General features: G+C 38.2%; 1 protein-coding gene across 1 annotated transcript in view; it reads left to right on the plus strand.

The window, feature by feature from the left end:
- Positions 1–13,395, plus strand: part of MS3_00006052 (uncharacterized protein) — a 38,620-nt gene extending 25,225 nt beyond the window's left edge. The window contains exons 8-11 of the mRNA XM_051214151.1: positions 1,640–1,872; positions 8,449–8,563; positions 11,346–11,639; positions 12,375–13,395. Of these exons, the coding sequence (XP_051067286.1) occupies positions 1,640–1,872; positions 8,449–8,563; positions 11,346–11,639; positions 12,375–12,452 (720 nt within the window). The 3' untranslated portion in view covers positions 12,453–13,395. The remainder of the gene's footprint in view (positions 1–1,639; positions 1,873–8,448; positions 8,564–11,345; positions 11,640–12,374) is intronic.
- Positions 13,396–18,672: the final 5,277 nt, after the last annotated feature.

An 18,672-nucleotide genomic window follows, 5' to 3' on the forward strand; every position in this document is an offset into this window, starting at 1 on the left:
ACAAGTCCTGTAATTTTGTGTTGAATACATTCGATTGTCCCCACTGGTGTTCTGTTCACTACGTTACTATTCAATAATTGAATTGTGTATATTTATATTCCTCTTATTATAAGCTTTATTTTGACGTATATATTATTATTGTATGTTCAGTTTATTGACTACTGCCTCCCACGTTCACAGCCACTTTTTGGCTTTATTGTGTACAAATGTTATTTCCTATTTTGTGGTGCGTTGCGGCCTGTTTGATTGATATATAAACCCAGTATGTCTGAAATAAATTATTCGATTCGATTCTCATAGTGGGATCTGGTATTGGTGTTCCGGACTCAAGTGGACGGGCTAGACGGACGTAGGACCAATAAGGACGCTAGGCTGCTCATACCGGTCGAACGTCATTGGTTTGGCACGGTGATAAGATTGTATAAGTCGTATTTTGATTGGTGGATGAATCGCGTGATAAAAAGCCGGACATAAAGTCACAACAAAAATGGTAGAATATTTATTTCAATCAAAATATACAGGATCATTAGGCCTTTCCGTGTAGCCTAAATATTCCTTGGCTAAACAAAAAAGACCTAATAATTCTGTGATTTTAGATTGAAGTAAATATTCTACCTTGTTCCTATATTCTTTTTAAATCTGTGTTATTTTTAATCAGAGAGTAGTCTTGCAGATATTATAGTAGTTTAATAGTTGGATTCACGAGTCAATTGAACCTAGACTACCACCGAAAACCTGGAAGCACTAGATGACCTTTTCGTCCTAGTATGGGACTCCTCAGCAGTCAGTCAGTGACAACATAGAACTTCGTACGTACGTAAATCAGTCCGAGTTGCCATACCACATTAGCACAGAGATGCAGTTGTCGATTCGAATCACACAGTGGTAGAGGTAGTAATAGTATAATCAGTAATCGGAAACATTAGGGTTTAAAGATGTTCAAGGAGTATAATCCAGTGGAATAAATTTAGAAAGAGAAAAAAGAAAGGGACATGAAGAAATCAGAAGATTAGAATTTGGGAGGACATAAAGAGTGGATGCACCTGCGCCATTACAAACGTTTTTGAGCCATGTCACTGAAGTTCTCTAACTATCGGTTGCTATCAGCAGCGATCATCCACGATTCCGCCTAGCGAGATTCGGACCCAGGACCTGTCGGTCTCGCGCGCACACACGTAACTTCTAGATCACTGAGCCGGCTGTCCTCCAACGGTGTTAATGTCTAACTCCAACCAATCCTCGAAGTTGCGCCACCATTGTCTTCAGTGAGTTACTACCTCACACCAGACTTGGTTGAATTCCACTGGTCACGGCTGAGTAGTTCTATACTATGAAGAAACGGCCATCCAGTGCTCGCATGGTGGTCTAACTCAAATTGACTCATGAATTCAACTGTTAAATTAATTTAATTTGGTTCATTTACTTTGAAGGATTGACTCACACTAGGTCACGAAACCGTAGAAATTCAAATTATTCATTAACATTTTGCAAATTTATCATTAATTTTTATTATGAACCGTATATTCCATGTTCAATTTACTTGAAATTATCAAGTTAAACCTTGATATTAATAATTGCTAATGTAAAATTGAATGATTTGATCTATGAATGTGTTATCTTTATTATATTCATTCCCTAGTTAGGTTTACTTTATGCCAAGGATGAAATAGATACAGAACTTATTCAAAATTTATTTAATACAATGGAAATGACTGGTGCTGATTTCACAAATACATTTTTAGCTTTAGAAGATACTTTGTCACAAGTTGTATATCAAAATAATGCAGATTTATTAAAACCTGATCTGATTGTTCAAGAATGTTGTAGTTTAAGTCAATTACAAGAAACATTTGAACCGATTAATATGGAATTGTAAGTGTTTCACTTATTCGTTTCTCTATTTTTTTAAATTTTAAGTTAAACATCATGAATCTTAACTTTAATATACTTGGGTAAGTCCAGCTTTCTCCATATAATCTATTCCATATGAGTTATTTGTTGAAGACTGACTAACAATAAACAGAATTCCTAATTAATTGTTTAATTCTATGCATTGAAAAATCTGTTATGGTTATTATTTCCAAGTGACTAAATATTACCATAAAAAATATACAACACTAATATATATATTCTTGTATCACCTGACGTTTACGTTAATGTTTTCAATCTAAAAGTCAGTCAGTCAGTCAGTAACAACGTAGAACTTCGTACGTACGTACATCAGTTCGAGTTGCCACACCACATTAGCACAGAGATGCAGTGGTCGATTCAAATCCCGTAGTGGTAGAGGTAGCAAGAGTATAAGCAGTAATCGGGAAGATTAGGGTTTGGAGATGTTATTTAAAGAGTATAATCCAGTGAAATAAATTTGGAAAGAGGAAAAAAGGGACATGAAGAATTCAGAAGATTAGAGTTTGGGAGAACACAGAGAGTGGATGCACCTGCGCCATTGCAAACGGTTTTGAGCCATGTCATTCAGGGTCTCTAACCATCGGTTGCTGTCATCTCGCGGTCCCCAACCAGGTAGTCTACACCTATCAACATGACTCAGTTCACTTGTCAGTGACTTCATGGACTTGTGCCATGTTTTGGTTTGGCCGCCCCTAGCTTTCTTCCAACCTACTCCTATACCACTGAACATAGCACGTCGAGGCAGTCGGTCGTTGGGCATACGTAACACGTGTCCCAGCCATCTCAACTGATGAAGTTTCACTACTTCATCAATTGATTTGCCATCCTTACCTAGTACCCGTTTCCTAACAACTGTGTTACTTACTCGATGGTCCCATGATATATGAGCAATGTTTCGAAGACACCTATGATCAAATACTAGTAACCTACGGATATCCTCTACTCTTACCGGCCATGTTTCACTGCCATAAAGTAGGACGGAACGAACTGCTGCGCAGTAAACACGTCCTTTGGTTGATAGACGGATATCTCGCCTACGCCATAAATGACGCAAGTTGGCAAAAGCTAGTCGAGCCTTCTGTATCCGTGCTGAGATTTCGTCACACACCAAACCACAAGGGCTGATGAGACTTCCAAGATAAGTGAAGCGGTCGACACACTCAACTACTTCACTCCCTATCACTAGTTCGGGTGTCGATGTAACCCAATCCTGAAGCAACATTTTGCATTTCGAGGGAGAGAATCGCATCCCGAACATGCTTGCATTGTTGCTTAGAGTGGTCAGAAGACTCTGCATTTTGTCAGCGTCTTCACCAAATAAAACTATGTCATCAGCATATTCTAAGTCAACAAGTGAACCTCCTGGTAGAAGTTCAACCCCTGTAAATTTAGATGAGGAGAGTGTTATCTCTAAAAGTACGTCAATGACAAAGTTGAACAAGAATGGGGAGAGTGGACAGCCCTGACGAACACCACTTGAGGTGATCAATTCTGATGACAGTTCGCCATAAGCTCTCACTCGACCAGTTGTGTTCGAGTAGAGAGCCTTTATAAGGTTAATGTACTTCTTTGGTACTCCTTTCAGTGACAAACACTGCCATAGAACCTCACGATCAACGGAGTCGAATGCCGCCTTAAGGTCGAGAAATACTACCATTGTGGGGCGTCTGAATGTGTGTCTCTGTTCTAGAACCTGACGTAGTGTGAATATCTGATCTATACAACCACGTCCAGGTCGAAAACCAGCCTGGTTTTCTCTAGTCTGCTCTTCACGAGCTTTAGTTAGGCGTCGAAGTATTATTGAGGCTAATATTTTAGACACTATATTAGTCAAACTGATTCCTCTGTGATTGTCACAAGAGGACTTTTGTCCTTTCTTAAAAACTGGCACAATCAGTGATTGAGACCAGTCAGATGGGATTACGTCCAGTTCCCAAATTCTACCTAAGACCTCAGTTAATCTTGCTGCTAATACTGGACCACCATCCTTAAAAATCTCAGGAGTAAACCTGTCAGGGCCTGCTGCTCTCCCTCGTTTCAGATTTCCTATGGCTTTTTCAACTTCGTAAAGGGACGGAGGACTTACATTAACTTGCCATTCAGGTTGACTGGAGATCGTGGGAAACCGAAGTGTGGCTGAAGGCCAGTTGAACTGATCCCTAAAGTGTTCTGCCCATCGATCCAATCTCCTCGATTGAGAATGAATAATATGTCCATCTTTCTCTGAGATTGTTTCGCTAACGGTCGGGTTCCTAATTCCGGTTTCCTTAACGAGTCTAAACAATTGTCTGCTATTACCTATTGCCGCTGCCTTTTCCATCTCTCTTGCTTTCGCTACCCACCACTGTTCGCGATCATTGCGTAGACTTCTTGTCAGCTTGCGCTTAAGCTGACTCCGCTCTTCATTATGTTCAGAGCCAGGTGGAATGTGTTTTCGAGCATCTATCAATGCGATAGATGCTGCTGAGATCCAGTGTTGCTCCCTAACCTTCTGGTTTACCTTACTAGCAGATATCACTGCTGTTTCCACAGCTTTTCGGATATCATTCCATGCTGCATCGGGGTGGGCATCACGTACATGGCTGCCTAACTGTTTTCCTAGTTGTTCCTGAAATATACTCTTAGCTTGACTATCATTAAGTAGGGCCCTAAGAGGTTTCCTTGCAGGATCTTTCCTACGTCCAGTAAGACGCAAGCAAATACGCGCTCGCACTAGAGCATGATCTGAATCTAGGCATGTGCCCCAGAATGAGCGACAGTCTTCTATCGAGCCCCTCCATCGGTGGCTGATAGCGATGTGATCCAGTTGGGTCCAACGTTGGGACGAATTAGGGGTCGCCATGTTAAAAGATGTTTTTCCTTATGCTTAAAGTTAGTATTTGCAAGGAACAGGCGGTTATCTGAGCATAGCTGCAACAGACGGTCGCCATTATCTGTTCTTTGAGCCACGACACCATAGGATCCACCTAGGTGTCTTTCCTTATCGCTTAGTTTACCTACTTGAGCATTAAGGTCACCGGCCACTATTACTACATCCGAGCGCTTAGCTTTTCGGAGAAGGTCCGAAAGCTTTCTGTAAAACTCATCTTTTACATCATCTGAGCTGCAGTCAGTGGGAGAATAGGCAGAGACGACGAAGAGGCAACGACGAGTGTCCCTATCTTTCCGGATTCTTACTGTTCCGTTCAGTCGGACAGCGCACAAACGACTGTTTACTGGGATCCACTCTAAGAGAGCTAGTTCTGCCCTAGGACTCAATGCTATACCTACGCCGGCGAGGCCACGGGAAGCAGAATCAGGGCTTCCAGATACACGAAGCGTAAATCGAGTCGGTTCTTTATTTTGGCATGGTGAGGTCAAATGAATGACGCTACTCGGATCTTGTATGCGCGTTTCGGAGACGCAGCACACATCGATGGCGCGAGATTCTAAAGTCCTAGCTAAGGAAGCCTGCTGTCCTATTTGGTAAAGTGTTCGTACGTTAAAAGCTCCTACGTGTAGTTTAGAGCGTGGCTTCAGGAGACCAGGAATGGCGTTCCACGTACTCGAATCGTTTGCCCTAGCGGTGCGAGGTGATAAAGAGACGTGAGGAGGGTTAGTCGGGAGGATAAGAGAAGTATTAGGAGGTGTAGGAAGGATTTGAATGTGACCACCTTGGTCTCTTGTGCTGTTACGGGTATGAGGGCTGATGTCACTTCCCGGCTGCCCACACCGTGGAGGGGTATTTCTTGATGAACCTGAAAAGGAAATTGGATTAGGGTTGGTCTTGACGACCTGGGAGCGTGACCGCAGAGCCCAAGGGACAACTGCTTGAGGCCGGTCGCGCACGGCCTTTTTGTGGAAGGTTTTTGACGTGTTAGCTCCGTTCTTCAAGGGGCCTTACCGCCGGAGACGGAAATCCGTGAGGTAAGGTGAGGTGTGCATTTTTAGGGTCGACCTTTTCTAACCCCACCCCTCCTTGTGGGAAGGCAGCATCGCTGTCATGCTGGTTGTCCGAGGGAAACACCTTACTGCTGTCACACCTCTCTACAGTCAGCAGTACGACTTCGCCCTCAGACCTTGAGTTGCTGCTTTTAGTCTTACCGTTCGCCAATCGACCTGCCTGGCATGGTAGAACCTGCAGGAACATATGTTCCAGCCAATATAGCTCGGTTGGGTCATCACGATAGGCAAGCCCGACCACCGCGTCAAGGTAGCAGCTTCGATCGGGTTTCAATCTAAAAAGACTTTAATCAACGTCTGAACACCAAACATAGTAATATTTGAAGAATTTTTTTGTAGATATTACAGTAATTTCAATAGCTGAGATCATGAGTTAATTGAAGCTAGACCATCATGGAGAACCTGGACGCACTGGACGGTCGTTTCGTCCTATTGTGGGACTCCTCAGCAGTTCGCATCCACGATCCCGCCCCGGGAGATTTGAACCCAGGACCTATCGGTCTCGCGCGCAAGCGCCTAATCACTAGACCACTGAGCCGGCTGTCATCCAACGGTGTTAGTGTCTAACTTCAACTAATATATTTTCCACTCTCAGACACTGGCTATATATTTCGATTCATAATATATTTATACGGTTTCGATAAGTAAGTCTAAAAATCAGGTCTTAGTTTCATAAGCTCATGTACGAAGCTCATATCTAATGATTACTGTCATTTCGTATAGAAATATATCATTTTTTCATATAAGACAACTGATATTTCCATAGCACGTTGTTTTGATTAACTTCATATATATATATATATATATATATATATATATATATATATATATATCCCCAAATGCCCTGGTACGGTCGAGAGTGGGGAGAGTCCGCTCTCCCTCTCGAAATACTCTCACACGGCCACGCGTATACAGCCTCTGCCACGGAAGTCCTACTCATTGCCTTCTCGTGGCGGCGGTGTTGTTTACGAAAATGAGAGGACGAAAAGCGAATGTCCGGCGCTTTAACTGGATCCCAAACCAATAGTGCACATGGGCTCCAGTATCCTGCGGGAACAAATGGCGTGTGAACCAATCGTTGGTCACCGGCTACCATGGGACTGCATCTCCTTACGACGTTCCACTTGTTTTTCTTGTGTTTGCAGTTTACGAGTCTTTGTTAGGTTCTCGATAATCATTGACGCTAGTTATAGGATTGTTTTGACCTTTCCTTATATATTGGGATGATCAGTGATTGCGACCAGTCAGATGGGATTACATTCAGTTCCCAGGTTTTATCTAAAATACTAAACCTAATCGCTAAAAGTCGATTACCATACATAAAGACCTTTGGAGTTAATCCATCTTGACCAGCTTCTTTTCCTCGTTTCAGATTAGCTATAGCTTCCTGAACTTCATTAAGAATTTGGGCCTGTTTTAGTGTTCCATTCACGCTGTCTGGGAATGGTGGGTAGTTGTAGAGTAGCTAAAGGCCAGCTGAACTGCTCCTTGAAGTGTTCCGCTCACCGTTCTAAACGTCTGAACTGAGAGTAGATAAGAGTCATCTTTTTCCGATATAATCTCACTTACACTTGACTTCTTAGTTCCGGTTTCTTTTATCAGTCTGAAAAGCTTTCTTGTGTTACCTACAGCGGATGCTTTTTCCATCTTTTTTGCTTTCGTTGCCCACCACTGCTCACGATCGTTGCTTAGACTTTTGGTTAACCTAAATCTGATTTGTTTCCGCTCTTCATCGTGTTTAGAGTCTTATGGGATGAGTTTATGAGAAATTATCTGTGCAACACATGTCGCAGAAATCCACTCATCTCCCCCATTATTAATAATAAATATAAATGATCCCCTCTTCTTACTGATTCCCTTGATGCACTATTTAGATGATAAATACGTTTTTTAAATCACACGTTCATACTACTTTAGCAAAGTATTTGGCGCTGTGAATACTATATAAACTGAGAAATCTGACTTCTGAAGATTTTCATAGATATTTTAAACAGTGGGAACAGAGTTAGGACAAATGTGTTGCTACCCTAATTTCTATGATGTGAGTTCGTGTATTGATCGAAAAAAGGACGTACAAATCAAGTTGAAATGATTTGGATCTCCTTGTTGTTGATATTTTAACGATAATTTGGTCAGTCTTGGTTGGCATATGTACTTCCTGTGCAAGTACATCCGGCTAACGAGCTGCAGATAAAACGATGCGCGCGTCTTCTTTTCCATTGTTACCCACATTCCATTTCTTTCGTCGTACAAATCAACATTAATCAGTATCGTTTTCTACTGTTTATCTATTGATCTGAGCCCATAGGTCTAGATTACAATAGTACATATTTGATTTTTAATGGTTCCAAGTTCTAGTAACATCATGCAAATTGAACATAATGATTACTTATCTCACTGTTTAAATTCACCATACACCAAAAGTGAACAGCTTCATGGTGTACTTCTTTTGACTACAAACTCACATTGACCCCATTCTCAACAGTCAATGAAGTGTTTAAATGAAATATGTATACCAATTAGATTATATCTACTTGTATTCTGACCTATATCGAATATTTATTTCTAACTCTTTCTTCCTTACACTTATCTTAGACATCGTCAACTATCTGCAAAATTTACCGGCATTCGTGAAAATATCATAGATCAACTAGAAGAAACGAAAATTTTGAAAAGTAAAGAGAAAGAAAAACTATACAAAGAACTAGAGGTAAATAGAAGTACATTCTTTAGCTGATGGTGATGAAGCGGGGTATTTTATAACACATTTAACAAATACGATTTTATTTACTTAGCTTTCATTCAAATTGTGAGGTAGTCTACAGGAAACCCTAAACTTAGCTTTCATGCTACTTGCACTCATCAGCACCGTGTACCTGTAATCGTGAAGCAATTGGTCCTCCCTGATAGATTCGATCTTGTGTCACCCAGCTTAACGGTTAGAGACGTTACCTCTCAGCTTTCCTGGCTGCAACTGACCTGTAGGGCCTACATATTTACAACTGATTGGATCAAAATGTTTGTTTTTAGGACCAGTTCAAACCAAGCAAGATTGAATGTGATTTGCATACTAGTTAAAGTTTGAGAAATTCCTATGTTGTAATTTAGAACAATATTGTTTTCGATTAGATCTTCATCAGGATTTACTCTAACATACAGTAATGTATTTATATGCATATACGAAATGATTAAACCAATCAAGGTAGTTCATGATTCTGATGATAACAATGGAATAGATTACATAAATAAGTGGAAATTACAAATTGGTAGTGTGATGATAGGTGTCTTAGTTGTGATAAGAATAATAAAGGCTTGAATCAATGTTACATAATGGGAAATAGATTGATGGTTAGAAACAATTTAGACACTAAAATAATATTCATAAAAACCATAAGATTATGTAATGAGAAATGTTCAGATAATTAGACCGTGAATCGTATATTTGAGAGAAAATAAAATAAAATGGTAAGAGGGGGTGAAGAAAAAAACAATAATAAACGAAGAGAGAATATGAAAAATAATAATAAATAAAATGATTTATTAAGGCCAAGAGAGATAAGAGTGGTACAAGTTTCTTATGAACACAATGACTTGGATTGTTGGCTCAAATCCCTATAGCTTCTGCTATGTGTAAGTGACGAGATCGAACACCATAAGGAAAACTAGTAGGAATACGATAAATAACTTTAAATGACTTACTTCTGTCTTCTACATGTTCAGTATCGATCAAATGTGATAGAACTGAGCTGCATATTGACTTGATATTACCTTTTCTTAATCACTAAGGGAGGTGTTCACTAACTCTTTGGTTCAGTTGTCTGGTAGAACGCCCAACATAGCTTTCTCCACAGGAGCAGATGAATTCGTAAATACACATAGAAGTGGTATAACCAGGTAACTTAGATCGGGTCAAGTACGATAGACGTCTGTCGCACTGAACTCCCTATCCACAACTCATTATCTGAGTAATCTTGAATCCTTATGATGCTCTATCCTGGTCCTCACAAATTTAAGTCTCTGATGCTAGTCAACATACAAGTTATAAAAACTGAGTTTAAAACCAGCTTATCAAGGAAATTATTGTGTTCATTATAAAATTTACCTGGATTTTGTAAATTCTTCCTCGAACCTTTTGTACTGTAAAAACATACCTTCCATATTTAGGCAAAATTTTACATATTTGTGCAGCCTATTTTTGTGGTTCGTTCATTACAGGGGGAAATATATTGTATATACTAATTATTACAATTAATGTATATAAACAATACAACTGTCTAAGACTACTAAATAGATTTACAAACTGAGTTGTAAATCTTGTTGACGTCTTTATTATTGTTGGGGACGTTAGATCCCCAGAACTCACTTGGGAAACAACCTAATTTTGTAATTTTATTTAAAAAATTTGAGTTTCTTTGTTTTCGTGCCAAAGGCGCTCTTGTCACCTTCATGTCGTATTTCCCACTGGGAAATATCTTGAATGCTATTGGTCCGTTGTGTCATTTAGTATGCTATTTGGTAATTCTCCCCATGGACGGTTTTGCACTGTATATATAGGTTTGAATTGTGTTTGTTGTTATCGCTCGTCTCTGGGTTTTTTTCGCAGAATATACTTTCCATTCCAAGCTTGGACTTCTCCCTCTAATTAGTGGGGCTGGGACGCATCAATAGCTAGCTTACTGGTCTTTGGTCACCAAGTCTTGTTTCTCGTTCGCAGATTAAGTGAATTTGTGATAGCTTCAAACCTAACATTTATTGGCATAAAATATAGTTGCGAAATATAAAAGTAAATAATAAACTGTTGGACATTTAGTTAAAGCTTTTACACTCCTATGTAGTAGGTAAAGTATGAACGTGTGATTTAAAAAACTTATTTATCATCAGAACAATAGAAAGTGATAATAACTCATTCATAATTTTAAACAGATACAGTCATAACAAAAAACACATAGTGTACCTTCATTATTTATTTTCTTTTACAATCCGATGAGGCCAGTCAGTCAACTACAATGTAGGACCAGGCACATATATGCATCGGTCCATGTTGCCATACCTCATTAACACAACAAGATGAACACTGGATTCATAAAAGTAGTTAATTCATTTATGGTAATATATAAAAGAAAGATTACAGCAAGGATATAGTACAGGAAGAAAGAATTAGTTTGTAGAAAGAATGATATGAAGCGATTTTAATCTCTTAGTTTAAGGGAAGACAGAGAGTGTATACACCGACACCATTGTGGTATGGTCGCCGGCATCCGATGGGGTAAGTGCTACTTTGACAATATATCTACTTTTATACTTGTACAGTAGAATAACTATGTGTATTTATTTAACTATCGTCATCTGAGATGTGGTTGTTTCAATAAGACAGCACTTTACTTGTCCGCCGACTGTAATACACACCACTTAGTGTTGACGTGGACTGTACACAGTCATTTTGTAGTACATAGAATATTTTACGAAGTAGTATTTTTCTAACTTCTATTTAGCATATCACAGAACAAGAATACCAAGAGAGAAATAAACGTCTATGGTCTATTTGGTTACAAGCATACAAAGTACGTTTAGAAATTGATTTCGAAGGGAATCATGATAATACAAAAACACAGTTCTCTGAACGTTTAAATTTAATGCAGTCTGTAAATCCTCGAGTAGTTCTACGCAATTATCTTGCCGAAGAAGCTATTAAATCAGCTGATAAAGGAGATTATACAGTTGCACAACAATTATTCAACTCATTGACCACACCTTTTAAAAATCCTGATATGTCTTTGAATAACGAGGTAAGCAGTAAAAATGCCAATTTACATTTACTTGTTTTTAATCGAATTTTTCATCCATTCATCAAAATACCATTGATTTCAATTGATCACGGTAAAAACCGATGTCAATTTTTCCTGGCTCTTAGTGCGAATCAAGTCATTTTTAAACCAGTTCGCAATGTTGTCACTCGTTTAAATGACTCGATATCGAATGTTCTGTATTTTGACGTTGTATGTTTATCAGTAGTCAGTATGTAACTGTGCATCACGAAGAATATTAGGACAATAGTAGTTGTAGTGTCTGTAACAGTAAAAATACATTTGACATAAACAATGATTTATGAGAGGCAATAATGAATTCACTAGAAGGTCTGAAATTATTTCGAAACTCTGGATCTAAGAGAAGACAAAATAGTGAATGTATCTGCATTGTTGCTATTGGTTACTGGTTATATCACCTAACGCCTCAATTGGTCGATTTTCCACTTGTAGAATAATCTTTAATTGTTTAGTTCTATTTAAACTAGCCGTTGATTATCCTGAATGATAACCAAAATTCTGCAATTAAACTGCTACAACCTGGACTCCACCGCCTATAAAATTATGTTCGTGAAACATAATTCTCTGTCACCCCATAGCTAAGTAGATTTATTTACTAGCCATATCATTTAAAATTTTACAAATATTATCAAATCATGTACATTTATGTTACGCGGTATTATTTTACTTTCGGAAAATATCTTTCCTTTTTTGTAGTCTTTTCATCTTGTATCCCGGGTTAAATACCGTCCTCCTGATTGGTCTCGTAAACTACGTGTTTCTTGTTCATCTTAACAGATAATAACATGTAAGCTTTGAAAATAAATATCCATCCATAGTGTATTTTAATATCTTGCTTCAATATACGATACTCCCAGATGTTCAACAATTTGGTTTTAAATTTCATTAACAACTACATCAAAAACACTAAATATTATACCTTTGTTTTATACTATCACTCATTTGTGTCAAGTTACTGTGTTGTTTAGGAGCTGTATTTTGTTAGTTGGCTTCCGATTCTGTTGTGCTTCCAAAAAGAAAAGAATATGTTCTTGATTTGTGTTGGGGTTTGTGTGATCATGCCGTTACTACAAAATTAGTTGTACTATCTAGTTTGTTAGTTGATTAGTTTGTCCATATTTGTTTTAAGACCAGTGACCTTCTTCATCAAATTGCATAACAACTAATAAACAATAATCAGTAACTTAACACCTAGTGTCCTAATGGGAAAGTGAGGAGAAAAGGTAAATTCATTCTCTCTTCACACTCAAAAAGTATACTATAGTATACCTCGAAAACTCGATTTCACAGCATTACAAATAGAAAATTACCACTTATACACAACCCAGTCATAAGTGATACAAAAATAGAGTAATGAAGACATAATTGATTAGTTGTGTCTAATACCATAGGGTATATAGTACGAGTTTGTAGATTAGGCAAAAGCTAACGATTAGTAGAATATAAGAATCCCATAGTCCAAACTTCTATTAACTATACAATAAAAGTATAAGCAACTGTTTCTCGTTTAATAGTTTTCGAATCCAATCTTCCTGAAATCCTCTTCTAAATAACACGTTCATATTAAGGTCAGTAGTTACAGGAAGCTACACATATCAACAGATACAAAGCACACTCTTACACTTTATTACATAGGACTTCGATAGTCCACTTTTTTCTTAAAACTAAACACTTGAAATACGTGATTGTTTTGATTCTTGTCCACTACATATTTTTCTACTCTCTTCTAAATTTGACATGGCAGCATTCGTGTAACCTGCATATATTTGTACTACCGACACATTATTAAACACCGGTCAAGACGCATTCACATGAGCTCATTAGACCCTAAGGATATCATAACGCCTGTATCAGTAATGAGTCCTCCAGCTAATTGGATACTCTATTCGTTAATAGTAGTGACTATTGTAGGTAGCCTATAAATTACAATGATACAAAACCAGTTTCTTTTCGACTTGAAACAATCCAGTATCTTGATGTATATCTAGTTGCTCTCGACCAAGTGTGCTTCATCAAGTTTGCCTTGAATTTGCCCATGTTGAAAAAATAAGTCCCATTGACACCCAGAACAGTCATTATTAGTATCTTGTTCATATTGTTCAATATGTCGCGTGATGGCTACATCGAAACGGATACCATTTTATTGAATCAAGACCATTCCAAGGCTGTGTTGGCGATCTCGTGTTATCGACAGAATAACGAGATCGTGCCAGGATACAAGTGTGGTTACTGAGCGTAACCGAATTCATGAAAGGTCACAATCAACGGAAGAATGTATTTATTTTGGTACAGTTAAACAGTCTTTGGTACAATTTGTTATAATAATTGTTTCCATTACACCAATCGCGTTCTCTTGATAAAAGTAGGTCAACACAGCTGTTCAGGGAAATCTGATGAAAGTTATTTCTACCCAGTGTTTTATAATTAAACATTGGATTAAAAAGCTGAAATGTTGAGAGTGTGTTTAGTTTGTGCTTATTATAACTATTATTAACCGCAAAACTTACGCATAAGTGTTGTGAAAGAACGTCTTCGGGTTTCGTCATAAATGCATTTATACACGAGAATTTCAACAGTGTTTACATAATATCTACAATATCTTAACTAGTTCTGCAATCTTCAGATGTTTATTGACTTCATGTCATAATGTTTTAATAAATCTTTGTGAAAGTGAATCATAATAAGTAGTATTATATGTATTACACATAGACTTTAAAATACACCACCATTGTGCCAAGACTTGACAGTACAATAAGAGTTTAAGCAATAACAGTTTTGAATATGAAGATGAGAGTTTTAATTAATAATAAAAGATCATCAGATATTGATCCATAGAGGTCTTATATATGTGGCAAAGGTAAAACGAATCTAAGAAGTCGATTTATTTAAGTAAGTGTAATACGAGGTTTCATCTTTCGCCAATTAAGAATTCTGGAAGATTAAAATATCTTCGGTGTGTCAATCATAATGATAACAAATAAGGGCATAAGCGGACTTGGGATATTTTTATGAAAAGTTCGAAGGTTCCGCTTCGCTTCACAGTCAATTAAATAGAAACGGTACCTGCATAAATCATTGGTAATATTTCAAAAGAGTGTTTAGCAAATTACGAAGAAATTTTATTTAGGTCCTCAGGGTCGATATAATATTTTCCTAAGTGTTCAGGATGTGGAATGATATCATCGGGTACGAAGGGAGTGAATGCCGAAGAGTAGGAAATTCGATTTACAAGTCGGTAAAGAACGATCAAGTTAACTTTAATTCGCCTAATCCAGAGAGGTTAAAAGCTTTAGCTTACCACAGCTTCCGTGATGATCTGTATTAGCGGAACACTCCGAAGACGTTCCTCTGAATCCTCTTTAAACACCTTCAATTTTCAATAAATCGTTATACCTTGAATTACTGCAGACTAGAATAACATATTCAGCGATGGGTTTGATACATTTCCATGTGATAATCTAGATTCATTGTTAAATAAATTCATCATATGAGCTTTCTTGATTTTAATATTTGGGTTGCTATGTGCTCAGAAAAGCCGTTATACCATGCACACAAATCACGTACAACGTTGGAGAATTTCAGCACGTCTTTGTGTAGAACCATATCAAGTTAAGGGCTGCGGCCAATTTAGACGACTACACTTTTGTCAACATTCACTGACAGGCTCCACAATAGACCATTCTCACAATTTGTTTATGGCTCCACAGATTACCGCCGAAACATAGCTATCTTTGGTGGAAGTCGAGGATAAATTAGCCACATCAACAAACAGAAAATGTTTGTCGTACTAAGAGAGTTAGCACACGTCATTATCAAAAAAGGAAGAGTAACGGGGCAACCATATTTCCTTTCATAGGCTTAGAGTACCGAGATTCAAAGCGCACGATTTGCCTACGTTCTGTTACAGAGGTTTGGACCAACATAAAAAGGAAATCTCACACACCAAATGGGGAAATTTCTAGAGGGTTGTGTGAGACTATCGAGATCTTACCAAAATCAAAGTATAGAACCATCACCGACGTATCTTTGTTGTCCATTTGATCAAAACGTTCTAAGTGGGAACTGGAATAGTAGCGTTCTGTCATAGATCCATGTTTGGAAAGGCTAATAAAGCCTTCAATAGGCAAAACTGGTAACAGCCGTTTGTGTATGAACGACTTTTGATCACACAGCGGTCACGTTAATGGGCCCATAATTTGCAATGACGCTACTTGATCCCGTTTTGAATCCGGGAGCATAAAGAAGTGCTTTCTTCACAGACTGATAAAATCCATAGTCGAAACATCAGTTTGTCAGTCCGAAGCATAATAATGCGGATTCTCTACTGCCATAAATCAAGAACCATCTCGGAATACTGTCAGGTTTGCTATGGTAGGACAGTTTCGGGGTAGTTATAGCCTGAGTGATGTTGGCGAATGTAATTAACTAGGGACAGATGTCAAAACTGGAAATATGTTAGTAGAGGTTTCTGTCTCTGTATTATGACACTGTGAGATACGATAGTTGGAATGTTCACAATACCATGATGGTCGTCCACAATATTAGTGTTAGTTTAAAGAGTATGATTGTACCGAAGAAATTCAATTTCAGGGCGATATTTAAAAAGCCAGCGTGTGGGAATATCTGGGGTTTCCCTACCCAAGACCGAACTGTTTATAATCAAGAGTTACTTGCATCGAAATGATTCATTTTTGAAACATCTACAAGTCGTGATGCTTTCGGTAGCGGTACGTTAGTCTTCTCAAATTTACCTTGGAGGTAAATGACACGTTCGACATCAGTAATAATGCATTCATTTAATTGAAAAACAAGCTTATGTACCATGAAGTTGAAACTTCAACCAACTCATTATAATTGTAGCGATACATAAAATGTGTAGTGACCTGCTTTTATCAAGAGAACGCGATTGGTTTAATGGAAACAATTATTATTATAACCAATTGTACCGATGATTGTTTACCTGTGCTAAAGACAGCCATACTATTACCACTCGATTAATCGTGACCCTGCACAGGTTCGGTAACCACGCCTGCACTCCTTTGGCACGATCTAGATATTCTTTCGATGCCACGAGATCGCCAACAAATACATCTCGACTACAGTCATCAACTGCCTTCTGATATTTGGCTTACGGGGGATTTTGTCGGTTAACTGGCACAAGCTCTCAGTGAGTTCAAATCTAAATACAGTATTGATGACCACATGGAAATTGTTGTTTGTATTCGTGCAGCAAACACTTCTATTGAATTCGCTCGTTTGTGTAGGCAGTATGTTTTAAATGATTCACGTTCTGATCACAGTCCGAATGTTATTTATAAGAGTCACTTTCAATATATCTGTGTGTAAAATGCAGATACTTGCTGATCTTATCGAGTAAAAATCACGTATAGACATCCTATTCAAGTATTTTGGAGACAAAGAGAGCATACATGAGTCATATGCTTAGTTACTGACGAGATGAAATTTAAAATATCCCGATTCGTATTGTGACCGTAATAATAAAATATTTTTCACATGGAAAGTGAAAAGAACACCATGCATAATATCACTCTGCAGCAGTAAATAAACTCCGAAGTAAATAGTTCTGTAAGTCTTCGACATTTGACACTGACCGCATTGGTTTTACTAGAATCGTGAAGCGCTCGGTTACGCATCCGCATCATATCACGAATGGGTAAGCCGTGCTGCGCATCTCCTACAACTGTCAGCCAACTTAGATCAAATTCTTCCCGAGATATTGATAGCCTACAAAATACATCTTCAATTGTTTCGTGATCATTGTTTAGTTTTCAGCCGTCCCAGTGTAGAGTGAAGAATGTTTACATGGTCAGTAAACCAACAATTTACACGGAAGCAGAGGTCCTTAGGATGTGCTAAAACTTCTCTCATTGCAAACACTATAGAGTATGATGACAGTCGTCAGATTGAAAATAATGCTCTGCACACTATTTCAATGATCGTCGTTTGAATTGAGCAGGCTCTTTACAAAGATAAAAATCACATATACTTCATCACTATAGAGCACTGTGCATTTCAGACATTTCCAATCTACGCTATACATTACCTGATCAGAGGGTTAAACTCCATGCTGAAAAAAAGCCGAGTTACTTATTACTCTATGGCATTTCAGTAGTTAAGAACCGATGGGCATGTAGTGGCATTGTGCCCTAACCACACATTCCTCAAAGCTGAAAACCAGAAAATCGGTGAAACAGATATTCAACATTTACCGCGGACTAAAACCCAACGATGGAGAAGGCGAGAATAGTGAATTGAGTTCGAATTGATCAGATGGCATGGCTCGGCTATGCAGGCGTCGTCCCTGTTGAATGTTATATCTTTTATTCATATCAAATATATTGTTCTTTCTCTAGCCTAAGCTTGTTCTCCATCATGTATTGGTGATTGTTACGATGCGATGAGTTGGTTTAGACGATGATGTGAGGTCTCACAGATTAGGCAGTTATATCACGATAAGTCTACAATTTCGGAATTAGGTCTATCATTAGAGCAGTGCTAATAACGAAATAGACCACAAATCCACATTGGTAAGCCCGACTAAATAAACTCAACCTATTACTACTAATCCTCATTGTCACTTTAACTTTCGCGATCGATTTTCACTTATGTTAAACCTGTATTCTATTAGTCCCTTGATTACTGCTCACGTGTGTTAGTGTAATGTCACACTGATTAATATTCATAACATACTAACCCAATCGATACCAATAAACATCAGGCTCGAGCGAATATGACCTGATAATAACCTGAATATACATTGACTAGCGACGTAAGCAAGGAGTAAATAGTCATCTGGATCTAATTCTTCATACGCTTCCTTCACTTAACGCCTCATTCTGTCTTCAACTGTGCACTATCCTGTCATATCTTTTCTTCTGACCACTGCCTGCCTAACTTCCAATTTTCGAGTTCCACTGCCAAATTACACGGATAACATCGCAGAAACTTACAGTGAGTCTAATCTGTAAACTTT

Source organism: Schistosoma haematobium, chromosome 2 (assembly GCF_000699445.3).
Source record: "Schistosoma haematobium chromosome 2, whole genome shotgun sequence".
In the NCBI taxonomy this organism is placed as follows: Eukaryota; Metazoa; Platyhelminthes; class Trematoda; order Strigeidida; family Schistosomatidae; genus Schistosoma; species Schistosoma haematobium.